Source organism: Lepidochelys kempii, chromosome 1 (genome assembly GCF_965140285.1).
Source record: "Lepidochelys kempii isolate rLepKem1 chromosome 1, rLepKem1.hap1, whole genome shotgun sequence".
Classification (NCBI taxonomy): Eukaryota; Metazoa; Chordata; order Testudines; family Cheloniidae; genus Lepidochelys; species Lepidochelys kempii.
In genome coordinates, this window is record NC_136380.1 from 309,858,243 (window position 1) to 309,886,152 (window position 27,910).

The window sequence follows — 27,910 nt, forward strand, 5'->3', positions numbered from 1 at the left end:
GACAAAGGAAACACAGTGGATCTAATTTACCTCGATTTCAATAAGGCATTTGATACGGTTCACATGGGGAATTATTAGTTAAATTGGAAAAGATGGGGATCAATATGAAACTTGAAAGCTGGATAAGGAACTGGTTAAAGGGGAGACTACAATGGGTCATACTGAAAGGTGAACTGTCAGGCTGGAGGGAGGTTACTAGTGGAGTATATCAGGGATCGGTTTGGGGACCAATCTTATTTAATCTTTTTATTACTGACCTTGGCACAAAAAGTGGGAGTGTACTAATAAAGTTTGCAGATGACACAAAGCTGGAGGTATTGCCAGTTCAGAGAAGGACTGGGGAATCATACAGGAAGACCTTGTAAACTGGAGTAATAGTAATAGGATGAAATTTAATAGTGAAAAGTGCAAGGTCATGCATTTAGGGATTAATTAAGAATTTTTGTTTTAAGCTGGGGCCTCATCAGTTGGAAGTAACAGAGGAGGAGAAGGACCTCGGAGTATTAGTTGATCACAGGATGACTATGAGCCGCCAATGTGATATTGCCGTGAAAAAAGCTAATGCAGTCTTGGGATGCATCAAGCGAGGTATTTCCAGTAGAGATAAGGAGGTGTTAGTACCATTATACAAGGCACTCGTGAGCCCTCATCTGGAATACTGTGTGCAGTTCTGGTCTCCCATGTTTAAGAAGGATGAATTCAAACTGGTACAGGTACAGAGAAGGGCTACTAGGATGATCCGAGGAATGGAAAACCTGTTTTATGAAAGGAGACTCAAGGAGCTTGGCTTGTTTAGCCTAACCAAAAGAAGGCTGAGAGGAGATATGATTGCTCTCTATAAATCTATCAAGGGATAAATACCAGGGAGGGAGAGGAATTATTTCAGCTCAGTACCAATGTGAACACAAGAACAGATGGATATAAACTGGCCATCAGGAAGTTTTGCACTTTAAATTAGACAAAGGTTTCTAACCATCCAAGGAGTGAAATTCTGGAACAGCCTTCCAAGGGGAGCAGGGGGGGCAAAAGACATGTCTGGCTTCAAGATTAAGTTTGACAAGTTTATGGAGGGATGGTACATCATTACCGGGGCCGGCTCTAGGATTTTTGCCGCCCCAAGCAAAAAACTTTTTGGCCGCTCCCACTTTTTTTTCGTGCCCCCCTCTGCCCCTGGCTCTGCCCCTTCACAACCCCTTCCCCAAATCCTCGGCCCCACCTCCTCCCCTGGGCGTGCCGCATTCCCCCCCCCATTGCTTCCTGCAGCCCCCCCCACCGCAATCCCCCGCAACCCTCTGCCCTAGCTCACCTCCGCTCTGCCTGCTCCCCTGAACACGCTGCCGCTCCGCTTCTCCCCCTCCCTCTCAGGCAAGGGAGAGGCAACGCATTCAGGGGAGCAGGCGGAGCGGAGGTGAGCAAGGGTGGGGGGGAGCGTAGGAAGTAACCGGGGGGGTGGAGTGGAACCGCTCCAGCTCACCTCTGCTCCACCACCGCCGCCTCCCCCAGTGTGCTGCCACACGGCTTCTCCTCCCTCCCTCCCAGGCTTGCAGCGTGAAACAGCCATTTCGCACGCTGCAAGTCTGGGAGGGATGGGGGAAGAAACGGAGCGGCGGCAGCGCACTCAGGGGAGCAGGCAGAGGCGGAGCGGAGGCGAGCTGGGGCACATTTCTAGGGGCGGCATGGCCGGCGCCGGAATGCGGCCGCTAGAAATGTGCCGCCCCAAGCACCTGCTTGTTTTGCTGGTGCCTCGAGCTGGCCCTGATCATTGCAATGATCTTTGTCTGTACTGGGGGGCAAGAATGGTGCCTCCTTGAAAATCTTTTCGAAACACGGTAGAATCTACCATATAATAATATGGAACGAGAAGGCAAAATTGCTTTTGTACGTTTCAGTAGACTTCCTCTCTTTTGACCGTGAACTTTATTCTGCTTATAGTGATTTTCTCTCCTATGAAGATGTTTCATTGTGCTAATCTCCTTTGACTATATCAGCTGTCACTTACTAGCTGGAGGATAAATGCTGCATTTGAAGCAGATGATCATCTCCCCCTCCTCCTTTGCTCCTGCTGATCAGAGGAAGAGAGCGAGGGCAAGTTGCCACTACTTTGTGGGAGAAGGGGGTAAATCCTTGGCTGCCAGTCTTGCATCTGGTCTGCGCTGAAAGTGGAGATACGGCTTCCACAGCTTCTGCCCACCACCATCCTCAGCCCCTGATAGCCTACCTGGCTTTACTTTCAGTGGTGCTATCTATATCTTTCAGATTGGTTTCAGCCCACATGTTCCCTTCTAATGTTGCAGTTGCAATGCTAGAACACACACTAAAGATATTTTAATACGCAGCAAATTGTGTTATCTTTAAAAAGTGATGTCCCTTTAAACTGTCTCTTTCATGGCCTAATTAAAAATTGGTGCATGCCTTGATTTCACATTTTCTTTTATTCAACCATTGTTCATTTCCAAGTACATCATGACTTGGAGGACACAGCTGTGCAAGGATGTAAAGGGGAAACTACCCAGTTAATGACCCTCCCCCAGAAATATGTGGACAATACACAGCCACTCATTCCCCTCCCAAAGCAGGTGGGTAGAGTGTGAGCAGGGAATGAGTGATGCCTTCAGTTTTACCTTTGTTGCTGGCCACCACAGATGAGCTGACGGAGGGAGTGTCATAATTCATTACTGGTACTGGTAACAGGCTGTTAGTAGGCCCAAGGAGAAAGCAGGGAGGGAATTGTGTCTCAGAGGGGCATCCCTAGTCACCCCCTGCTCAGGGCTGTGCCTAAACGCAAAATCTAGCCCTGAATCTAAACATGATAGAGAAGATTCAGCCTTCAGCTAGGCTATACCTCCAGTGAGGAGAGGCAACCTCATACATTGGAGATAACCTTAATTTTAAATGTTATAAATTATAAAGAAATGTGGCAGGAACAATAACATAATAGAAAGAATAGACTAATAATGATCTGGATGATGGGAATGGATTGCACCCTCAGCAAGTTCACAGATGACACTAAGCTGGAGGGAGAGGTAGATACGCTGGATGGTAGGGATAGGGTCCAGAGTGACCTAGACAAATTGGAGGACTGGGCCAAAAGAAACCTGATGAGGTTCAACAAGAACAAGTGCAGAGTCCTGCACTTAGGACGGGAGAATCCCCAGGCACTGCTACAGGCTGGGGACCGACTGGCTAAGCAGCAGTTCTGCAGAAAAGGACCTAGGGGTTACAGTGGCCGAGAAGATGGATATGAGTCAACAGTTTGTCCTTGTTGCCAAGAAGGCTAACGGCATATTGGGCTGCACTAGTAGGAGCATTGCCAGCAGATCGAGGGAAGTGATTATTCCCCTCTATTTGGCACTGGTGAGGCCACATCTGGAATTTCGGGTCCCCCACTAGAGAAAGGATGTGGACAAATTGGAGAGAGTCCAGCGGAGGGCAATGAAAATGATTAGGGGGCTGTGGCACATGACTTATGAGGAGAGGCTGAGGGAACTAGGCTTATTTAGTCTGCAGAAGAGAAGGGTTAAGGAGGATTTGATAGCAGTTTTCAGCTACCGAAGGGGGGTTCCAAAGGGGATGGAGCTTGGCTGTTCTCAGTGGTGGCAGATGACAGAACAAGGAGTAATGGTCTCAAGTTGCAGTGCAGGAGGTCTAGGTTGGATATTAGAAAAAACTTTTTCACTGGGAGGGTGGTGAAGCACTAGAACGGCTTACCTAGTGAGGTGGTGGAATCTCCTTCCTTAGAGGTTTTTAAGGCCTGGCTTGACAAAGCCCTGGCTGGAATGATTTAGCTGGGGTTGGTCCTGCTTTGAGCAGGGGGTTGGACTAGATGACCTCCTGAGGTCATTTCCAACCCTAATTTTCTATGATTCTGTGATTCTTATACAATATAAAGTAACATGAAATACTTAGGAAAATAATAAACTGTAAATTACCATCACAATAAAATGTTTGTTTTTTAACAATACGCTGTGTCACCCCAAGAAAGAAGGAATCAATTCCACCTCGCCCTGGCTGCAGAGTCCAGCTTCACCCTGGCTATCCTGCCATTGCCTCTCTCCTGCTTGTGATGCTCCTTTGCTTTGACACTGCAGTGGCAACACCCCTTTCCAATAGGTCCAACTATGAATGGTAGCACGTCACCCAAAGAGCCACACCCGTTCCCCAGGCACTCAAAGTGTATTCCCTCTGTCAGGGATCAACCTCACCAGTCACATGCTCTGTGCCCCTCACAGCCAGGCTCTTTGCACATGCCCCTCATGGGCCAGGTTCCTCTAGCACAGCTTCCACTGGCCATTCGCCTTTCCACCCCAGCACCACCACTTTTTGCCTCGTTCTTCTCTAACCACCTTCCAACTGCCACAGCTCGAGCTGCCCTCTCGTTGACTGTCTCTCTTGCCAGGACATCATTCGATGCTGCTGCATCACGTGCTAATACCAGGGCCAGGGTTACTACAATGACTCTTCTTCGTGTACAGTATTCAGATTCTGTTTGCAACTTCACAGCCTTGCTTATCTGCATTGTTAGAATGTTCCTCACTTATGAAACCCTGTTAGTGGTTTGCAAACACAGGTTGCTATGCGTCTGTGGGTTAAAGGAAATCGTTTCCATAAAATATTAGTTCATCAGAAACATGAGGCACTAAGAGGTAACTAGAGCTTTCAATTTAGTGTACATATCTGCAAAATTAAATAAATACAATCAGAGGAGAGACTGCATTTTTTCTTTTTCTTTTTTACTTTTTGCATATCTATATATCAGATGGTATTTTCACAAAACTCCGATTTGCTAATTACCTGAAAAAATATAATCTGGTTATTAATGAATGAAAGCCAAAAATTAATTACCATAAATACCTGGCAAGTGTGGGTCATGTGCTGCCACATTATCAGTTAGCACCACTCATGTGAAGGTTCGGAGGAAATAAAAGGAGAGTAGTTTCTTCAGGTATGTTGGCAACAAGAAGAAAGCCAAGGAAAGTGTGGGCCCCTTAATGAATGAGGGAGGCAACCTAGTGATAGAGGATGTGGAAAAAGCTAATGTACTCCATGCTTTTTTTGCCTCTGTCTTCACGAACAAGGTCAGCTCCCAGACTGCTGTGCTGGGCATCACAACATGGGGAATAGATGGCCAGCCCTCTGTGGAGAAAGAGGTGGTTAGGGACTATTTAGAAAAGCTGGACGTGCACAAGTCCATGGGGCCGGACGAGTTGCATCCAAGAGTGCTGAAGGAATTGGCGGCTGTGATTGCAGAGCCATTGGCCATTATCTTTGAAAACTTGTGGTGAACGGGGGAAGTCCCGGATGACTGGAAAAAAGGCTAATGTAGTGCCAATCTTTAAAAAAGGGAAGAAGGAGGATTCTGGGAACTACAGGCCAGTCAGCCTCACCTCAGTCCCTAGAAAAATCATGGAGCAGGTCCTCAAAGAATCAGTCCTGAAGCACTTACATGAGAGGAAAGCGATCAGGAACAGTCAGCATGGATTCACCAAGGGAAGGTCATGCCTGACTAATCTAATCACCTTCTATGATGAGATTACTGGTTCTGTGGATGAAGGGAAAGCAGTGGATGTATTGTTTCTTGACTTTAGCAAAGCTTTTGACACAGTCTCCCACAGTATTCTTGTCAGCAAGTTAAAGAAGTATGGGCTGGATGAATGCACTATAAGGTGGGTAGAAAGTTGGCTAGATTGTCGGGCTCAACGGGTAGTGATCAATGGCTCCATGTCTAGTTGGCAGCCAGTGTCAAGTGGAGTGCCCCAGGAGTCGGTCCTGGGGCCGGTTTTGTTCAATATCTTCATAAATGATCTGGAGGATGGTGTGGATTGCACTCTCAGCAAATTTGCGGATGATACTAAACTGGGAGGAGTGGTAGATACGCTGGAGCAGGGATAGGATACAGAGGGACCTAGACAAATTGGAGGATTGGCCCAAAAGAAATCTGATGAGGTTCAATAAGGATAAGTGCAAGGTCCTGCACTTAGGACGGAAGAACTCAATGCACAGCTACAGACTAGGGACCGAATGGCTAGGCAGCAGTTCTGCGGAAAAGGACCTAGGGGTGACAGTGGACGAGAAGCTGGATATGAGTCAGCAGTGTGCCCTTGTTGCCAAGAAGGCCAATGGCATTTTGGGATGTATAAGTAGGGGCATAGCGAGCAGATCGAGGGACGTGATCGTCCCCCTCTATTCGACATTGGTGAGGCCTCATCTGGAGTACTGTGTCCAGTTTTGGGCCCCACACTACAAGAAGGATGTGGATAAATTGGAGAGAGTCCAGCGAAGGGCAACAAAAATGATTAGGGGTCTGGAACACATGACTTATGAGGAGAGGCTGAGGGAACTGGGATTGTTTAGTATGCAGAAGAGAAGAATGAGGGGGGATTTGATAGCTGCTTTCAACTACCTGAGAGGTGGTTCCAAAGAGGATGGTTCTAGACTATTCTCAGTGGTAGAAGAGGACAGGACAAGGAGTAATGGTCTCAAGTTGCAGTGGGGGAGGTTTAGGTTGGATATTAGGAAAAACTTTTTCACTAGGAGGGTGGTGAAACACTGGAATGCGTTACCTAGGGAGGTGATAGAATCTCCTTCCTTAGAAGTTTTTAAGGTCAGGCTTGACAAAGCCCTGGCTGGGATGATTTAATTGGGGATTGGTCCTGCTTTGAGCAGGGGGTTGGACTAGATGACCTCCTGAGGTCCCTTCCAACCCTGATATTCTATGATTCTATGATTCTAGTCTGACTGACTTTCTCTAATGATTCCCCTCCTAATCTAAACAGCACTGCAGATAGATCTATAGTGAAGACTGGTATCTCTCTGGTATGCAAGTGTTTGATTATATACTTGCTAACCAGCCAGCAATTGCCAGTTTTGGAAGGATGTGAAGGAAGGTGAGGCGAACGAGCAAACTGTTTTTAAATTAAAAGAAAGTGTACAGTGGCATTTATCCTTCTACACAATTGGCTCAGTATTTTCCTCACCCTGACTCTGAATCATTATCAGGCTGAGTCCCAGGCAGAAAAATCTCTAGGCTGGCAGTAATATCATAATGCTGATTGCAAAGTTGCTTTTTATCCCTACAATTGTACTTAGGACTTAAACATTTTATCCAGCGTGGGTGGTGTGGAAGGAGAAAGTTGGTTCTTGGTCTTGTCCAGCAGTGTCACTAATTTTTTTTCAGTTTTTGTTCTGCTGAGCCATATCTCTGTGTCACTAGACACAGTGCAAGTGATGATTACATAGTTTTATTTATCTCACATTGCGAGTGTCCTTGGGAATTTATAGACAAGTAAGATGACAAGACTTCTGCCCTGAAAAACTAACAAACGTACTTATCTATGGTCTTCTCTATACTAGAGAGGTGTACTGCTTTAACGAATGTGAACACAGTTATATCAGTATCAAGGTACTTTATTCTGGTAAAAGAAATAATCTATACCACCTTTACATTAATGTAATTATGTCCACGTTAAGAGTATTGTACCAATATACCGTTTAAAATATTCCACCCTTGACCAACCCATTTTTATACTAGTAAAAACCTGTGTGTAGACCAGACCTAGGTTCATGTTACAGAACTTTCAGGGCCTATGGGAGTGAACTTTCTTACAATAACTACAGCTATTTTGTATTCTGTTATTTTAAAGCTTTTCTTCCAAACTGGTAGTTCAGGACTTTGGATCTCCAACTTCCTCTCTTAATCTGCAACACCTCATTTCCTAATCCTTGAGGGCATCTTTCCCCAGTGGCAATCACACTCAATTTGTGATGTTATACCAAAGCCATGCTTTCTGGGGAGTTCTACTCAAAAGCCATGCTTTCGGGGGGGGAGGGGTGGTTCTGCTTCAGAGACACTGCAGAAAGCATTCGCAAAAAGAAAAGGAGTACTTGTGGCACCTTAGAGACTAACCAATTTATTTGAGCATAAGCTTTCGTGAGCTACAGCTCACTTCATCGGATGAATACTGTGGAAAGTGTAGAAGATCTTTTTATATACACACAAAGCATGAAAAAATACCTCCAACCACCCCACTCTCCTGCTGGTAATAGCTTATCTAAAATGATCACTCTCCTTACAATGTGTGTGATAATCAAGAAAGCATTGCTATCTAACACAGTGAAAGTACTAGATTTTGTGTGATTTGGAGACAACAAATGACCCCTGTAGAATTTCCCAAACTTATTGACACCTTGAACTGGATTTCGCTCAAGGGCAGAAGATCATACATACCCTTATATTCTGATAGCAGAGGTTGAGTTTACTAACTTGTTTGTGCTGGGTCATCCAGTAGATGTCATTTACTCAAGACAACCCATGATTGTTGTGTTGTTACAAGTCTTTATTTGTACATTACTTATTGTCTTGTGTCCAGAGGTTGAAGTGCATTTTCACACAATACCAATACACTGATATGAAAACATGAAAAGGATAAATAAGCAGCTAAAATAAATACCAGACTATCTTTTCCAGTTCACTTGTCCTGACTGCATCAGGGACTGACAGTTGCCAGCCATCTAGGGGGTTTTGTTCATTTGTTTGTTTCATTTTAAATGCTGCATCCTGTGTTAGCAGCATAAAATACATCAATTTCCCTGCCCCTAGATATGTGCCAAATATATCTGTGGTATAAAAGGCACAACTCACTAGATTCATAATTACTGAATCAGTAATAGTTGAGCCTGCTTATATGAGGGCTGAACTTTCCTGAATGCTTTTTACAATGTCATTAAAGTTTTCCCTGGTGGTCAGACAGTTGATCTTTGATATTACCTGAAAAAGCAGTACTAGTTACTTTTGGTTTTGAACTCTTGACCTACTTATTGGCAGGCAGTTAGCATCTTGGAAAAGCCAGAAGAAACGAGACATTTGTAAGAGGCATAATCTAATTATCTGAGTCCAAAATGAGGCCCCAGGAACTACTTCATTCTATTCCTGGCTTTGCCCTAACTCCCTCTCTGGCTTTGGACAAGTCACTCAGCTGTTTAATGCCTAGATTTTTTTTTTTAAATCTGAAAGGGTGAGGATAGTTTTAAATTAGCAGGATAGTGAAGCTGGGTGTTGGAAGGGGGTATTCTTAAGTAGTGGAGGTAGGGAGAAGCAGTGCAGGAGGGCAGAGCTGTGGCAGGGAGTAGAGGAGAGCTCTTGCCTACTGAGGGAAATGGGGGAGAGGCACCCATAGCTGAGGTGAAAAAGAAGGGATGCAGCCTCAGCAACTGGAGCTGGTGCTGGAGAAATGGACACCATAGAATGGAAGCAGCCTGGGAGCAGGAAGTGCAGCCCAGTAAGAGCTAGAGGAAAGTGCAGAAGGGAAGTCCAAACAAGGACTTCAACTACTCAGACATCTGTTGGCGAAAATAACACAGCAGTGCACAGATTATTCAACGAGTTCTTGGAATGTATTGGAGACATTTTTTTATTTCAGAAGGTGGAGAATGCTACTAGGGGAGATACTGTTCTAGATTTGATTTTGACAAATAGGGTGGCACTGGCTGAGAATTTAAAAATGGCAGACAGCTTGAGTAACAGTGATCATGAAATGCGTTCATGATTCTAAGGAATGGTAGGAAGGAGAACAGGAAAATAAAGACAATGGATTTCAAGAAGGCAGACTTTAGCAAACTCGGGGAGTTGGTGGGTAAGATCCCATGGGAAGCAAGTCTAAGGGGAAAAACAATTGAAGACAGTTGACAGTTTTTCAGTTGGACAGATTGGATGTCTAACGTAGTGAATGCCAGTAAAAATGAGGTGGGATCAGAAGACGCTAAAATAGGGAAAGAAAAAGTTAAAAGTTACTTAGACAAATTAGATGTCTTCAAGTCACCAGGGCCTGATGAAATACATCCTAGAATACTCAAGGAACTGACTGAGGAGATATCTGAGCCATTAGTGATTATCTTTGAAAAGTCATGGAAAACGGGAGAGATTCCAGAAGACTGGAAAAAGGCAAATATAGTGCTAATCTATAAAAAGGGAAATAAGGACAACCCAGGGAATTACAGACCAGTCACTTTAACTTCGGTACCCAGAAAGATATGGAGCAAATAATTAAGCAATCAATTTGCAAACATCTAGAAGGTGATAAGTGACAGTCAGCATGGATTTGTCAAGAACAAATCATGTCAAACCAACCTGATAGCTTTCTTTGACAGGGGAACAAGCCTTGGGGATATGGGGGGAAGCAGTAAATGTGGTATATCTTGACTTTAGTAATGGTTTTGATACTGTCTCGCATGACCTTCTCATAAACTAACTAGGGAAATCCAACCTAGATGGAGCTACTATAAGGTGGGTGCAAAACTGGTTGGAAAACTGTTCACAGAGAGTAGTTATCAGTGGCTCACAGTCATGCTGGAAGGGCATAACGAGTGGGGTCCTGCAGGGATCAGTTCTGGGTCCGGTTTTGTTCAATAGCTTCATCAATTATTTAGATATTGGCATAGAGAGTACACTTATAAAGTTTGCAGATGATACCAAGCTGGGAGGGGTTGCAAGTGCTTTGGAGGATAGGATTAAAATTCAAAATGTTCTGGACAAACTGGAGAATTGGTCTGAAGTAAATAGGATGATATTCAATAAGGACAAATGCAAAGTACTCCATTTAGGAAGGAACAATCAGTTGCACATATACAAAATGGTATATGACTACCTAGGAAGGAGTACTGCAGAAAGGGATCTGGGGGTCATAGTTGACCACAAGCTAAATATGAGTCAACAGTGTAACACTGTTGCAAAAAAAGTGAACATCGTTCTGGGATGTATTAGCCAGAGTGTTGTAAGCAAGGTACGAGAAGTAACTCTTCCGCTCTACTCCGCACTGATTAGGCCTCAACTGGAGTATTGTTCAGAAAGGATGTGGTCAAATTGGAGAGAGTGCACATGATTAAGAAGAATGATTAAAGGTCTAGAAAACATGACCTATGAGGAAAGATTGAAAAAATTGGATTTGTTTAGTCTGGAAAAGAGAAGACCAAGGGGGAACTTGTAACAACCTTTTACGTACTTGAAAGCTGTTATCAAGGAGAAGGGAGATAAATTGTTTTTCTTAACCTCTGAGGATAGGACAAGAAGCAGTGGGCTTAACTTGCAGCAAGCGAGGTTTAACATTTAGGTTGGACATTAGGAAAAACTTCCTAACTGTCAGAGTGGTTAAGCACTGGAATAAATTGCCTAGGGAGGTTGTGGAATCTCTATCATTGGAGATTTTTCAGAGCAGGTTTGACAAACACCTGTCAGGAATAGTCCAGATAATACTTAGTCCTGCCATGAGTGCAGGGGACTGGACTAGATGACCTCTTGATGTCCCTTCCAACCCTATGATTCTAAGTATGGAACTGGTGAGATGACCCTATTGGGACAAAGGAGCTTAAGTAGCAGGATGGTGTTGGGTAGATCCCAAGTTCATATGCAGTATTGTTGTAGCTGTGTCAGTCCCAGGATATTAGAGAGACAAGGTGGGTGAGGTAATATCTTTACTGGACCAACTTCTGATCGTGAAAGACAAGCTTCTGCTAAATGTCGGTTTTATTCTGAGAACATAACAATGGCCATACTGGGTCAGACCAAAGGTCCATCTAGTCCAGTATTCTGTCTCTGACAGTAGCCAGTGCCAGGTGCCCAAGAGGGAATGAACAGAACAGATAATGATCAACTGATCCATCCCCTGTTGCCCATTTCCAGCTTCTAGCTGACAGAGGCTATTGACACTATCCCTGACCATCCTGGCTAATAGCAATTGATAGACCTATCCTCCATGAATTTATTTAGTTCTTTTATGAATCCTGTTATAGTCTTGGCCTTCACCACATCCTCTGGCAAACAATTCCACAGGTTGACTGTGCGTTCTTGGTACCACTGGGTAGAATTATTCTGCTCTAATAGAATTGTTTAATATCACTTACTTTAAAAGTAATAAGATTGTAAGATTTTAGCTAAGGCAGTTCCAGTATTACTAATTGCATAGAATGTATATCCTTAATCTCCCTTATGTGTGCAGTATACGCTTCTAAAAATGAAGGGGAGAAGAAAAGATGGGAAGTAAGGGAGAAAACTAAGTAGGACGGAATTAAAGAAAAGATGGAAAAACCTCCATATCCCTTCTCTATTCTCTTTCATCTGTTACTCAAGTTTAAAAATAAAGTCTTCTAGGGTTCCATTTCTTAGATAATAGGGAGAGGGGTACTAAAGAAAACCTAAAGTAGTTTCAAGTGCCTTTTCCATAACTGTTTTTCTACGGTCCCGTTCCACTCATGCTGAGCTGCCTATGCCAGAAGCAGTATTTCAGATGACTGACAAGAGGGACGGTTCAATTTGGGAATAGAGTCAAACTAGTTATTTTATATGATATAGTTCTCCCATCCCTAATCCCTACAACTATGGCTCTAATCTTTTAGTGTTTTCAAAATTTATGCCTGTGAAGTGAGAGTGGCCTCTCCACCTTGACATATTTGCAAAGCATTTATCCACTAGTAGCTGCTGTTAACACTAACCCATCTTACATTGCCTCCGGGCAGACATACCTCCATTCAAGAGAAACATGAACTTAATCAGTTACATACTCTGGTAGTTTTGACCTATGGTACCTTACTAAAATGTAGTCTTGGAAAAATGGAATTTCCCAAATTAAAAACCCTCCTTCCTAATGTACTTCTTTCTGGCATACTTTGGTTTCCTGGGAATGATAATTATCTCAACTTCTTGTTTCTTGCACAAATATGTCCATTCTCCATAATGTGCTGAAATTATATGCAATATGTGTTCCTTGTTTCAGAACCATATTCCTTTGGCTTCAGATTTGAATCTGAAGTTCTTTGTGCATAATGTTTCCCAAGCAGCACTGATACATGATAAGTGAACCACAAGTCGTATATCATCACTGTGTACATGTGGATACAATGTACGTCGAGATGGTTTACAGCCATGACTGTATGTGCATGGCAGTGCATCAACCCTCTGAAAAGCACCTCTTCTGTAGACTTGCAGAGGGTACGACAGCCTAGTTAATTTCCTAGCTTGTCTTTTGAAATCCTGTGTACTTCTTTAGCTAGCTCTAGATGTTTCATGCACTATCATCTGACGGATGTTTTTTCCTGTTGGTATTTTAACACAAGGCAAGAGTGATTTTGGGGGAGTGGTCTGCTGTGCAATAATATATTATGGGCCAGATTTCAAGGGAGCTCAGCAGACAAGGGTAGATCACAGAGTCAGTAGCTACAGCTATCAGTGGAGAGATGGCATCCTGGAGAGTAGAACTGCTTGGGAATCTTTCTGAGAAAATGTTTTTTCATAAGAAAAATACTGATTCATCAAAGCCCAAACTTTTCCTGGAAACTTGCTTGTTTTGACTAAACTTTCCTTGGGAGAGTTTCTCAGGTCCAGGATAGAATTGAGAGAATGGGAGTGGGCACGTGGGAGACCAGGTTCAAGTCTCTCCTCTGAATCATTGAGAGAAGGGACTTGAACTTGGGTCTTCCACATCCCATGTAAGTGTCGTAACCACTAGCCTATTAGCTGTTCAGGGGATGTGTCTCTCTCTCCCTCCATTTTCTGTGAAAAAAATTCAAAAGGTCTTGTTGTTGTTCTGCATCCAAACAAAAACAAGTGTTGAAGTCTCAAAATTTTTGGTGAAATGGAATTCCTTTTATTCCAGGCAGCCCTAAATGGGAGCAGGGAAGGAGCAGAATTGAACATGAGACTCAGCTAGGGAGAAGGACTAAGAGTCAGCTGTGGAGATTTTTTTTCCCCAGAACAAGAACAACGATGATAGTGATATAAGCAACCTTTCTCGTAGCTTGTTACCTGTTTTGCTCGCACTCATTCTCAATCATTGTGAAGCTTCAGATGTGTCTCCACAGATGACCGCTTTGACTAACATTTTCTCCTTCGGGCCTGCCTCAGTTTCACAATGAAGATTATTATTTTCCTCAGGTTTCTTCTCAGCAAAGCATAGTTTTGCAAAATTATTTTCTTACCTTCAGTTTTCATAATTTTTTCAAAATAGCTGGAATTGCTTTGAAAAAGCGATTTCTGTGATTTTACAACAACTGTGATTTTACACCACAGCACTTACGTTTAAACAATCTGCTGTTTTGCTGAATATCTTGGAGTTGATGGGGTTTTGTTTATTTGTTGAACTTTTACAAATCATCTAAACCAATTTTCACTTTCAATACCTACACCAATACTTACATGTAATAGTGCTCTCAGGCATACACATATGAATTGGACCATCAAGCTTGAACTCCTGTTCTCTTTGCAGTTTGTCTGTGATTTGCTTTATATTTAACTCTTAATGCTATTCGATCAATTATGTAAGATCTCTGTAGTTGCGTATCTATGAAATGAGCACATCAGATGTCACTTCTTATTACTGTGTTCAAATAATATTCCTCATATAGCTCATTCTCCTTTTGAAGAGAAGTATGTATCAAACTTTTGCAAACTATTTTGCCAATTTTGTCTTCCTCCGGGTCAATATCAGTTGCTTGTGATTCTGCAGTTGTAAGCAGCGATATTGCTCTTTATCTAGCTTTTCAGTTGCATCAACTGCTGTAATATAGAGAAGAAAAGTCTGTTTGAAAGTTTTCCAATTACTGTTCATACTTCCTACCATGCGCAGTGAATGTGGAGGCTTGATTAATTCATCTTAGTTGGAAGTCTTATCTCTCCTTCAGTTGCACGTTTGAAAATGCCTTTTCTTTCATTCTTCTGGATTTCACTTAACATTCATGGCACCATACAAAGATCAGTAATTTTTTTCTCAACTAGAGAGCAACAGGGAGACTTTGTGCTTTTCCTTTATTCATAACAGGAAGGAGATCATCCTGTAACAGTAACTATGTGCAACATATCATTGGAAAGCTATCAGTACAATTCAGTAACTTTCTCCCAGGGCATCAGGGTTCACACACACGTAGAATTTTGGTAACTGAAAGCGGGTAGGCAGTAAAGCTGGTTGAAAAAAAGTCACAAAAACTTTCCTTCAAAATTTGTCCTTTGTTTTGGGTATTTTTTTTTTTAAAAAGATAATTCTTTTTTTTCCCCAGCCAGCTGTAGCAGGTTGCGCAGGGCTCTTACTGGGAGGGGAAAAAAATATGTGCTTCCTTTCCCTCTCCTGCCAATGCATCCTCACTTACTCTGACTTTCCCAAGCCACCTGGGCCCTTTCCCTCCCACACATTCTCCAGGCATACTCCTTCCTTGCCTAGCCAAGCAGCCAGCCACCATCCCTTCCTGTGTCCCCAGCCTTCTGTCCTCTCTCTTTTGCCAGTCATACTTCCTCCTTTTTCATGACACCACCCTCCATCCTTTCCTGTTTACTTCAAGTTTCTCCCCTTTACCTTAGGACTGGAGGGTCTAACTGTCTTTGCTGGGCCTTAGTGATGCTGCACTACTTACAGCCAGTTTCCTATTTAATGGCACTAATTCTGGGCAGTATGGAGGATTTATAACCATTCTGTGCTTCCTGGGGTACTGTAGGATTATTTATTAGCATTGTTATTAATTTAGCTTTCAGGATTTGTTATGCTCTGTGCTGTCTCAGGCTCCAATAACAAGGCAATCCTTTACTCAAAGAGCTTACATTCTAAATGACAAATACAGCAACACAAAACATGCTGGAAAAACTAGAGGAAGGAGTTGCCATATATTATGGGTTCGTTTTTAATTATTTAAAAATGTTTTGATTTTAATTTTAGGCTTCATAGATGATGTGAAGCTTTAGAGGGGATTCGAATGAAGAGAGGCTAGGGGCCTGTTGCACTGGCACTGGGAGGGAAGAAAGTGCAAAGAAGACAGCAGTGGGAGAAAGAAACCGTGGAGGCCTCATATCTGGCATCACTGGGAGGGAAAAAAAGAGGTTGAGGGGAATGCAGCAGGGCACAACAGCCAACAGTTTGCCAGGGCAGGGTTTTGAAGATGAGGACTAGAAGTTAAAAGTTTTTGCAGTGAGCAAGGGGAAGCCAGTGCAATGATTCAGCAGAGGATAGTGGCACACTGTGATTGATGGGGAGAATGAACATTTTAGCTGTGAAATGGATATTGAGGAAACCAGAGAGGACTAGGAAGAGGATACAGTACTGAAGAGGGGAGATGACAAGGGTATGGACAACTGATATCTCCATACAATCGGAAACAAAGGATCAGACTTTTTAAATGTTGTGGAGAAGGAAGTGGCAAGAGCCTGGATGCTCATATGAGGAGAAGGAAGGGAAGTGTCAGCAATGACACAAAGACTGCAAGCCTTAGAGAATGGGAGGATGGTGGACAAAAGAGAGAAATAAGAAGCTCAGCTGAGCCTGAACTGGAGATAAGCTATCCAGGTAAGGTGTAGGAGAGAAAGGTACACCTGCAAACTAAACAGGGTAGAGCAGGAAAGGACTGGTTTTAAGTGATAAATTTGGGAATTGTCAGCGTAGGGCAGAAACTATGGAAGCTGTTTGAGTCTCCCAGGAGTAAGGAGAAGAGGGAGTGAAGGACAGAAACATGTGGGACTTCTACAGAGGAGGTAAGGAAGGGAGAATAATCTATCAACAAAGATGCTGTGAAAAGAGTGCTAATGAAGGGACAGGGCCACAAAAGTCAGAGGAGGACAATGAAAGAGATGTCAGCCACATGCAGTATCTTTGGGGGACCACATTGTATTAAGGGTATGAACGGTTTATGTATGCAACTCAAGGCGGGCGGGTGCAGAGTCAGGAGGTTTGCCATAGGTGAATCACTCAAATTGTAAACACCTCCAGAGAGATACCACCCTTGGGGAGTCTTGCATATGCTGGTTCAAACTGGACTTCTTAGAGACCAACAAATAACTAGAGGGCTTTTGGCATAAAAAGGTTGTGTTTAAACTGACCTCAGGGCCGTCTTTCTGATCCAGCAAATGGTCAGGACCTTCTGTCCAAATGATCATTTGTGGAAGGAAAAGATTTGGGCCTGCTAAGGCCCCACAAGACTGATGGGGTAAGACTCTGGTAAGCTTTTAGCATGCATACAGGAACTTCTGTTGTTTTTATATGCATTTTCTCTTAAATGCTTTTAGCTGAAGAATAAATATGCTTGCTTGGAAATAGGTGTGTGGTAACTTCTAACTGCTGGCAATATACTGTTCATAGAGCTCTGAGAGAAAGCAAAGCACAGATGCTGGCCTTCAGGCAGTATGGCTTGCTGAGGATATCCTAGTGTAAGGCAGGGAGTTCAGCAGCCTGAAAACCTCTGGTCAGGGGAGGGGGGAGAGAGAGAGAGAGAGATGCAGATCTCCACCCCAGAGAAGTGGGAGCTGCAAAACTTAAGTGGGTACCCTCGAGAGTCCATGGAGGGGGGACATAAGCGCTCTTTCCTTGAATCTGTGTGACAACAGGGTACAAAATTCAGGGGAGGATGGTATGTTGAGGAAGAAGAGGGAGGGTGATCAACATTACCAAAAACAACAGGAAGGTCAAGATAGAGACCCTGAGACATAGCAGAGCTAGGAAGAGTTGTCTGAGACTTTGGTGAATGCAGTTTAAGCAGAGTGGGAAAGGTGAAAGCTGGATTGGTATGGATCCCAGACTGAGTTAAAGGAGAGTAAATTGATATCGTTGTAAACAATCAATAGTCAAAGACAAGTAGAATGGTCAGGTTTGAGTCTTTTGAAAAAGAGGGACACAAGGGCATTTTTGAGGGGGAAAGAGGTTGACCATAATTATATGCCTTATGAATTTTTACTGAGGCATTGAGCTACTGTGTATGCATATTTAAATCAGGAGACTGGCAACGAGTGATGCAGTATAAACAGGGTCTAGAAGAGATGATGTCTAGACTATGGGAGTTGCAGGCAAGGATTCCCACAGAAGGCAATTGAGAAGAGGAAATGCTACTGGGGGAGGGGAAGTTGTACGCTGGCATGAAGTTGGGGTAGGCTGGCCAGCCAGCTGGCCAATTAAATTGAATCTGGGACAAAATTGGCCTCAATAATATCAGCCAGGAAACCTGTACTGTTCCTAAAAAACAGAACAATCCTGGTAAAGTGCATAGTCAGTTCACCCTAGATATACAACTGATATGGTATTGTGGAATAGATATTGGACTTGACTTGAACTTTCTTGGCTGTAAATGCAATCACCTTGGACATTCCTATTAAGTAGTAATATAGACTAGATGGCCTCTTGAACTCCCTTCCAGCCCTACATTTCTCTGCTTCTGCATGCAGATGGTATTTTGAATTCCCCATTGTCCTTGTTTTACCACAAGAAATGCCTATTTACTGTGCCCAGAATCCTCTGAAGGAAGTTTTGAGAGTGGAATGTTAGCTCCACACCTCATGTTCTGTTTTTTCTTATGAAAATTCCACAAGACTGCAAGATATTACCTTGCAATAGGAAATCCCATCAAAGTTCACCATTAGTCATTTTAGAGATTGTCCACTAAAAGGAGTATGCATGTTTGGATAGGGCTGGAAGTTTAGACAGGTTGGCATTCTCCAGTGGTCAGGTACTTACTATGAAGCTATAACCCCCATCTCCAGAAAATCTAAAACTACATTGTGAGCTCTGTTTAGTTTGCTTGGATATTGCAGCTGACAGTTTCATCTGTCAAAATTTCAGAGCAGTACCTACATTACTTATACACAGTTAGGTGATGTCAGTACCCTATTTAACGCACTTTCCTGAATTATTTAGTTTGAGATTGACACACAGACAGATCAATCAGTCTGATTGTAGAGTTTTATACCACTGGCTGTTGTCACAGCTGCAAAACTTCTGCACCTCTGACCCCCTTCTCTGACCACTCATTGCACCACTCTCTAGCATGAGGCCTAGTGCTTTGACCTCCCTGGAGTAGAAGCACACATTTCTCCCACTCTTAGATCAGGTGTTAGATTACAGCACTCTGTGGATGAACCAAGCTTACCCTCACCGGGTCATACTGGACTTGGTACCTGCAGCTCTTCCCTTTGGAAACTTTTGGCCAGCATTGAATAGTGACCACAAACTGCCTTCTTAAAACAAAGTATTGTTTAATCTTAACAGCAGAAACAAGGCAAAGTATAAAAGTAGAGGCTTTTAAAACAATAAACAGTCTATACACGTGCCGAAAGGTTGAGGCAGGCTTGTCTTACCCCAGATCATTGGCCTCTGGGGCTCAATCTGTTCCTCTACAGTCACTGCCTGCCCTGTCCTTGAGGACCTGTCTTTTTATCTTGCCAGAGTTCCTTGTTTCAGTATTCATGGGCTAACCCCCACTTACAACAGATGAACAGAAAGACCATATATAATATTCATCAGTTATTACAGATCACCTCCAAATCCTCCACACTCATTACCATGTTATCGGAGTGCCTGCCATTTATTCCCATAGTAATAACAAAGTCATTAGCAGACTTTGTGGAATCATAAGATCTCTGTCATGTCTCCCTTTCAATGGTAAAAATTCTGCTTGGGGTGAGGATTTTGTTTTTGATTTTTTTTTAGATGTTATTAATTTCCTCTTTTTGTGTTGTGGCTGCTGTGCTTTATTTGGTACAAGAAGGTGGCAGTGTTATAAGCACCAGTCTTATAGCGTACAAGCTTTTTCAGCGAAGAAGATTTTGCAGCATTTCCCAAAGATGATCAGACTCTGGATTCGCTTGACCGCCTCTGGATGTTTGTTCCATTCCTATAGACATATTTTAGCATATACTTTGTGTGCTTGTGTGATCTGCTATGTCATCAGTCCATGATCATTTCACCTTACTCTTTGTACATGATTTTTTTAGATGGCCTAAAAAGGTGATTCTCTATGTCTAATATCTCGGATGTAAGTCATATGTATTGCATATTACCATGTAAATGAATACTAAGAAAGGCAAGATTTCTGCCAAGCTATTACATTCTATATTTTACCTTTTCCAAGTGCAAAAAATAAGAGTACTAGCTTGCAAGTTCATGTTTACCTATAAGGTTTGCCTGTTATGTTTTGATGTTTAGGAACTATGAACCAAAAGAACTGGGGGAAGAAATATCCGGCATGCAATGGTGCCAAACAATCTCCTATTAATATTGATGAAGATCTTACCCAAGTAAATGTAAATCTCAAAAAACTTAAATTCCAAGGTTGGGAAAAGGAAACTTCAGAAGACACTTTCATTCACAATACTGGCAAAACAGGTAAAATGTCCGGTTTCATGTTTTGAGTTAATTGGGGGTCATGAAAGTGAAATGTGGTGTATAGCTCAGGTTTTTTAATTATATTTTTCTTTTTCTTTTCTTTTCTTTTCTTTCTTTTTTTTTGTTTTTAAGCCTTTGCATTTCTGATTTTAGCATTTAGGCAAAAGCCAGGTGGTGATAGCAGCCAAGCGTAATAGAAAGTCACTAAAATAAAGAAAACAAATGGAAATTATGTGCACGGTTAGAAATAGCCAAAGTAATCACATTATTAGTATCATCCAATAATGAGTACTTATTGAAGCTAAATAATAATTTAACATTTGCCACAAAATAATAATTACTAGTAGTAATGCCTGTTCTGGGAGATGCAATTAAGGTACAAAAATCATTTTTAATATATCATGAATAATCAGCCAATCACCAGTAAGTAGTTCATAGGATTACTTAGTGTTTACTGAGCCAAGGTTGCTATTTGGATCTAGAGCTGTGGTGATCAAAAGCTGTTTGGCTGTTGGAGAAGTGGGGGGTGGTGGTCTTTTGTTTCAGGCACAGGATTTGGAGTAAGGACATTTTGGTTCTATTCTTGGCTCTGCCATATTCTTCCTGTATAATTCTGGACAAGTCATTTAACTCCCCTGTGCCTCCATTTCCCTATTTGTAAATTAGGCAATTAGTTCTTCCCTACCTTACAGGAATGTTCTGAGGATAAATTCTTGAATGCTCATGAAAGTGAACTGAGATCCTTCTCCGTTGTAGAAGTTCAAAGTATTTTAAAGGAGCAGCATGGCACTCCAGCCAAACCTCCGTCAGCTTTGTTCATGGCACTGCACTGAGGGAATTTATGAAACTGAGAATCCACTGCTGTTATGTGTGGCAAGAAGAGAGTACAGTACAGATCATCTAGTCCATCCCTCTGCCAGCGTAGGATAATTCTCCACAACATATCTGTGTTCAGCTCTTTTTCCAGTTTATTTATAATTCTCTGCAGAGACAGAGCTTCCACCACATCCTTTGGGAGACTATTCCACAACCTTGTATATCTCAGTCAGGAAATGCTTCCTGGTATCTAGCCTACATTTTCCTTTCCTTTGGCCACATCTACATGAAAAGTTAAAGTGCCTTAACCACATCCCATCCCCCCACCCAGGGAGGATACTGTCATTCAGGAGTAAAGTGCCTTTAATCTGTTGTCACTTTATCCTCCTCCAAGGAGTGTCCCATGTCCTAGTGTAGACAAGCCCTAAGTGTTACCTCATTATTTCTAGTTAATCCCCTTCTACCATGCTCAGTAAATTCTCTCTCTCTCCCTCCCTCCCTCCCCATTTGTTTTATCAACACATCCACACTCCGGAAGGTCTATATCCTAGGATTGCAAAGAGAGGCCGTTAGGGTTTTGTTTTCTTTTCTTAGAAGGAGGGCTTCACTGGTAGGCCAGCTTTCTTGAGCTTTTGTTTAATGTAAGGCTATGACAGGTTTCAGATGGATTACAAAAGAATGGATTATGAGAGTGCATTAAAGTAATTCCACTCCCCAGATGTCTATTTTATTAATCAAAGTTTGAAATGAAGTAAAATACATTTCATTTTGTTATTAGCGGCTATAAATCTCCCAAATGGTTTTCTTTCTTAGCTGAATAATCCACATTCTGTCAAGCTGTTTATGAAATGTAAGGAGAACCAACATATGTTCACCTTTTAGCTAGTAATGTTGATGTATTTGAATTTGAAATGCACACACATGCTCATTGACCATTTTTTTTCTCTTTAGTGGAAATTAACCTGACAAATGATTATTATGTCAGCGGAGGTGGCTTAGAAACAATATTTAAAGCAAGCAAGATAACTTTTCACTGGGGAAAATGCAATATATCATCAGATGGATCAGAACATAGTTTAGAAGGACAAAAATTTCCTCTTGAGGTAATGAATTGTAATAGACTCAATATTGTACAGTCCTGCAAATAATCAAGTTACTTGTTAAAGAATCATTTGATTAGGGTACATTGTGTGTATATAATCCTCCTTCAAATGCAAATGAGTAATATTTAAATTTTATGTTTGCGAATATGAATCAAGACCTGAGCCAAAGAACATGGAAGTTTTGCCACTGACTACAGTAGCCTCCGAATGAGGTCCTTACTGTACAGTTGTATTTAGTTTGCCATTCTGAAAATAAAGTGTGCATTTTCAAATTCAGATTTGCTCAGGAGAGATGAGCACATATCTTGGTATTAAATACAGGGTCTAATCCTGCAAACTGAATATAGGCACAATTGCCACAGATGATCAAATACCTGAGAGTTACAGGTTTCAGAGTAACAGCCATGTTAGTCTGTATTCGCAAAAAGAAAAGGAGTACTTGTGGCACCTTAGAGACTAACCAATTTATTTGAGCATAAGCTTTCGTGAGCTACAGCTCACTTCATCGGATGCATACTGTGGAAAGTGTAGAAGATCTTTTTATATAGACACTAAGCATGAAAAAATACCTCCTCCCACCCCACTCTCCTGCTGGTAATAGCTTATCTAAAGTGATCACTCTCCTTACAATGTGTATGATAATCAAGTTGGGCCATTTCCGAAAACCTGGTTTTGTGCTGGAAATGGCCCAACTTGATTATCATACACATTGTAAGGAGAGTGATCACTTTAGATAAGCTATTACCAGCAGGAGAGTGGGGTGGGAGGAGGTATTTTTTCATGCTTGGTGTCTATATAAAAAGATCTTCTACACTTTCCACAGTATGCATCCGATGAAGTGAGCTGTAGCTCACGAAAGCTTATGCTCAAATAAATTGGTTAGTCTCTAAGGTGCCACAAGTACTCCTTTTCTTTCTGAGAGTTACAGTAAACTCCGTGGACCCATTCATAGTCTATTATAATAAGTTACAAAACAGTATATATCTCTGAGGGGACAAATGGAGGGATGGGGTTGCTGGGGTCCTCTCTTCTCCCCAGTTCCATGGAGAAATGTTAGGCACAAACTTTCACTGTGGCCAGTGCAGTCCATTCAGTCTTCTTGACTTCATGACCCATTTGGACTTGCCATTCAAGCTCCTACCTTATCTTCCATCCTGCCAGGACGTCAGGGAGCAGAGCCTCCTCTGAAAACATGGGAAGAGGGGTGGAGTCACAAACTCTGCCCCAAGGTAGGGAGCCAGGTTTTGGTTGTCCATGGAGCTACCCCTGTGGTGGAAGAGCGAGGGTATGAGGATTTAGAGCCTGACGCAAGCATACAGCTCCAGCCGACTCCAGGCTGCAGGAGAGACCGGATCAAAGATTTGGTTGTATTACCAATACATCTCTACTTTTAGTTTGGGGTAGATACAGTGGGTGAAATCCTGTCCTCCTGAAGTTGATAGTTTTGCCATCAACTTCACCAAGTAAGTTTTCAGGCAATGGATGCAAGAACTACAGAAGAGGCATTTATTAAAATTAAAGTTTGTTACTGCTTCAAGATTTTTCTCAGAGTAGGAATATCTGAAATAAATAATTGTATTGTTTAAATTCTTTTAAAGATTTTTTTTCTATCATGTAATGTATACCTCTGAAAATTGAAGATCTAATCTTTATATTTACAGATGCAAATCTACTGCTATGATGCAGATCAGTATACAAATTTTGAGGAGGCAGTTAAAGGAAATGGGAAGTTAAGAGCTTTATCAATTTTATTTGAGGTAACCATTTTGTATATCTCTGGCATTAACTTTGCTTTGAAATATAGCAAATATCCAATCTGAAGCTAAATGGTTCTGATATATATAGTAATCACATTAATATATATTTCTAATTTGTTTTGCACAAAAAACAATTGGGCAAATATGTTTGATTTCTCTTCTTTAAATCCTGTATTGTCTATTCAGTTAATGTATAACTTTCATTTTTTTATTAAATCCTGTTTTTAATAAAGTGTACAATTTCTCTTGAACAGGTTGGCCTGGAAGATAATATGGATTATAATGCAATCATCAAAGAAGTAGATAGTGTTAGCCGATTTGGTGAGTTTATCTTCTTGCTTGATTGGTTATTTGTTGGGCCAAATTCTGCTTTTGAACGTGCATGCAAAACTTATTGAAGCTATTGGGAACCATGAACCTCCCAAAGCTGGGTTTGGTCACTTTTGTTAAAACTAAAATAAAAAATGTCACAAATTTGTTATATTTCCCCAAAAAAATTATTACTTGAAAAAAACTGGAAGCGCCTGAGACACAAAGTGAATACATTTAACTTTTCCAAGGCCTTTGCTACACTTCCAGTGTTTGGTCAAGAGAAATTACGGATTTATTCATTACGGTTTCTTAGTCGTATATATCTGAGTTTTCTGTGCAATTTGTAGGACAAATACAACTATTGTAGCAAACAAAGATCTGGCTTACAAGACTAGTTCTGGGAACAGAGTGAGATTTTATGAATGTCAGTATTCAATAGAGTCAGGGGGCTATATTCCACTTTCAGTGACACTGGTGTCAATCTGAAATAACTCAGTCAGTTTCCATGAAATTACTTTACATTTACACTGGTGTCATTCAGAGCAGATTTCAACTCAGTGTGTGAATACTTTGCTTTTTAAAAAATTGTCTATTCATTTACATCAGAGCATGGTGAGTAGAGGATGGTGCATCAGGAGACCTAGTTTTTGTTACTTACACAGTCTCACTGTGTCCCCAATTGAGAAAAGCATTTAAGCACATGAGTGAGGATTCTTTCCTAAATCAAGGCCAATGACCTTGGGTAATGGTATGTCTACACTACGAAATTAGGTCCATTTTATAGAAGTCGATCTTTAGAAAGCGATTTTATACAGTCGATTGTGTATGTCCCCATTAAGCGCCTTAAGTTGGTGGAGTGCGTCCTCAATATCGTGGCTAGCATCAACAAACGGAGTGATGAACTGTGGGTAGCTATCCCACAGTCCCTGCAGTCTCCGCTGCCCATTGTAATTCTGGATTAGGCTCCCAATGCCTGATGGGACAAAAACATTGTCGCGGGTGGTTTTGGGTACATGTCGTCAGTCTCCCCTCCCTCCCTCCATGAAAACAATAGCAGACAATCGTTTCGCAACTTTTTTCCTGGATTACCCATGCAGATGCCATAGAACAGCAAGCATGGAGCCTGCTCAGCTCAGCGCTGCTGTTGTGAGCATTGTAAACACCTCACGCATTATCCTGCAGTATGTGCAGAACCTGGCTAAGAGACACCAGCACGAGGACGGTTGTGAGGAGGACATGGACACAGACGTTCCTGAAAGCATGGGCTGTGGCAGTTGGGACATCATGGCAGCAGTGGGGCAGGTTGATACAGTGGAACGCCGATTCTGTGCCCGGCAAACAAACTTTCACACGCGTAAGGCCACTTTCCTGGAACTTTGTGAATTGCTTTCCCCTGCCCTGAAGTGCAGGAATACCAAGATGAGAGCTGCCCTGACAGTTGAGAAGCGAGTGGCGATAACCCTGTGGAAGCTTGCAACGCATGATTGCTACTGGTCAGTCGGAAATCAATTTGGAGTGGGCAAATCTACTGTGGGGGCTGCTGTGATCCAAGTAGCCAATGCAATCACTGACCTTCTGCTAACAAGGGTGGTGACTCTGGGAAATGCACAGGTCATAGTGGATGGCTTTGCTGCTATGGGGTTCCCTAACTGTGGTGGGGCGATAGACAGAACGCATATCCCTATCTTGGCACCAGACCACCTTACCAACCAGTACGTAAACCGCAAGGGGTACTTCTCAATGGTGCTGCAAGCACTGGTGGATCACAAGGGATGTTTCACAGACATCAACGTGGGATGGCCGGAAAAGGTGCATGACGCTCGCATCTTTAGGAACTCCAGACTGTTCAAATAGCTGCAAGAAGGGCCTTACTTCCCAGACCAGAAAATTACCATCGGGGATGTTGAAATGCCAATAGTTATCATTGGGAACCCAGCCTACCACTTGTGCCCATGGCTCATGAAGCAATACACAGGCAGCCTGGACAGTGGTAAGGAGCAGTTCAACTATAGGCTGAGCAAGTGCAGAATGGTGGTAGAATGTGTCTTTGGACGTTTAAAAGCTCACTGGCTCTGTTTGCTGACTAGGTTAGACCTCAGCGCAACCAATATTCCCATTGTTATTGCTGCTTGTTGTGTGCTCCATAATATCTGTGAGAGTAAGGGGGAGATGTTTATGGCGGGGTGGGAGGTTGAGGCAAGTTGCCTGGTGGCCGATTTTGAGCAGCCAGTCACCAGGGCGATCAGAAGAGCACAGCTAGGCGTGCTGCGCAACAGAGAGGCTTTGAAAACCAGTTTCATGACTGGACAGCCTACAGTGTGACAGTTGTGTGTGTTTCTCCTTGATGCAAAACTGCCCCCTTTTGTTGAATTTACTTCCCTATAAGCCAATCGCCCTTCCCCCTTTGACCACAGCTGGCAAAGGAAATAAAGTCCGTATGGTTTTGAATCCATGCATTTATTTATTAAAAAAAGGGAGATCCCTGACAAGGTATCCTGGGTGGGGTGTGGTGGGGGAGGAGGGAAGGACAAGGCCACATTGCTTGTTGTAGCCACACTACAAATCAAAGATGTTTAAATGCCAGCCTTCTGTTGCTTGGGCCGTCCTCTGGAGTGGAGTGGCTGGGTGCCCGGAGCCTCCCACCACCCCCGTGTTCTTGGGCGTCTGGGTGAGGAGGATATGGAACTTGGGGAGGAGGGCAGGCGGCTGTACAGTGGATGCAGCGGCGATCTGTGCTCTTGTTGCCTTTCCTGCAGCTCCACCAGACGCCTGAGCATGTCCATTTGCTCCCCCATTAGCCTCAGCATTGCATCCTGCACCTTCTGATCATGCTCACTTAATGCTTTCCTGGCCTCTGTCACTGAATGCCTCCATGCATTCAGCTGTGCCCTATCAGTGCAGGAGGACTGTATGAGCTCGGAAAACATGTCATCGCGAGTGTGTTTTTTCCTGCCTTCTAATCTGTGATAACCTCAGGGACGGAGATGATATGGGGAGCATAGAAACATTTGCACCTGCAGGGGGGATAAAAAGGGAGAGTAAAATTTAAGATGATACATTTCTGAGAACAAAAGGGAGACTCTTCCACAGTGAATCAAGCAATTCACAGCAGACAGCACATGTGCTTTAGGTACAAGGTCGCATTTTGCCTTTTATATTGAGTGCCTGCCAGTATGGTGACACATCACACACAGCTGGGCAACAGAATTCGGTTTCCAGGCAGCCATGGTAAGCCAAAGGGTACACAGGGTTGGCTTCTTCTGCCTTCATAACACGTGGGAATGGTTTCAAACCGCAGCAGCGTCCTTTCCCATAGCAAGCAATGCCGGTTGGGTTTGCCATTCAAAAGGAGCGGCTGCGGTTTGTGGGGGGATATGCAGCACACCCTTCCCCACACCCCACTGTATAGCTATTCTCTGGGATGATCCCTTCACCCCTCCCCCCACCGCATGGCTATTCTCAGGGATGATCCCTTTTAGTCAAGCGCAAACCGCCCAGTTTGAATGGGGTCCTTTTACTGTTCCCTTACAAAAATTCCCCTATTTCAACCAGGTGACCATGAATGATATCACTCTCCTGAGGCTAACACAGGAAGACATAGCCCTAATGTTGCTTGAATGCGACCAAAACCCAGGACTATTCGCTGCCATGCTTTGTGCTGCAATGATTCCAGACTACTTGCTACTGGCTTGGCATCATAAAGTATCCTACCACGGAGGACGAAATAAGGCAGCCCTCCCCAGAAACCTTCTGCAAAGGCTTTCAGAGTACCTCCAGGAGAGCTTCATGGAGATGTCTGGGGATGGAGCGG

General features: G+C 42.8%; 1 protein-coding gene across 5 annotated transcripts in view; it reads left to right on the plus strand.

Moving 5' to 3' along the window:
* Nucleotides 1-27,910, plus strand: part of PTPRZ1 (protein tyrosine phosphatase receptor type Z1) — a 194,664-nt gene that overhangs the window by 75,453 nt on the left and 91,301 nt on the right. For all 5 annotated transcript variants that reach the window (XR_012156806.1, XM_073328200.1, XM_073328201.1 and 2 more), the window contains exons 3-6: nucleotides 19,932-20,111; nucleotides 21,879-22,030; nucleotides 23,692-23,787; nucleotides 24,042-24,108. Coding sequence is in view for 4 of the 5 variants with exons in the window: in XM_073328200.1 (XP_073184301.1) it covers nucleotides 19,932-20,111; nucleotides 21,879-22,030; nucleotides 23,692-23,787; nucleotides 24,042-24,108 (495 nt within the window). In the remaining variant the exon portion in view is untranslated. The remainder of the gene's footprint in view (nucleotides 1-19,931; nucleotides 20,112-21,878; nucleotides 22,031-23,691; nucleotides 23,788-24,041; nucleotides 24,109-27,910) is intronic.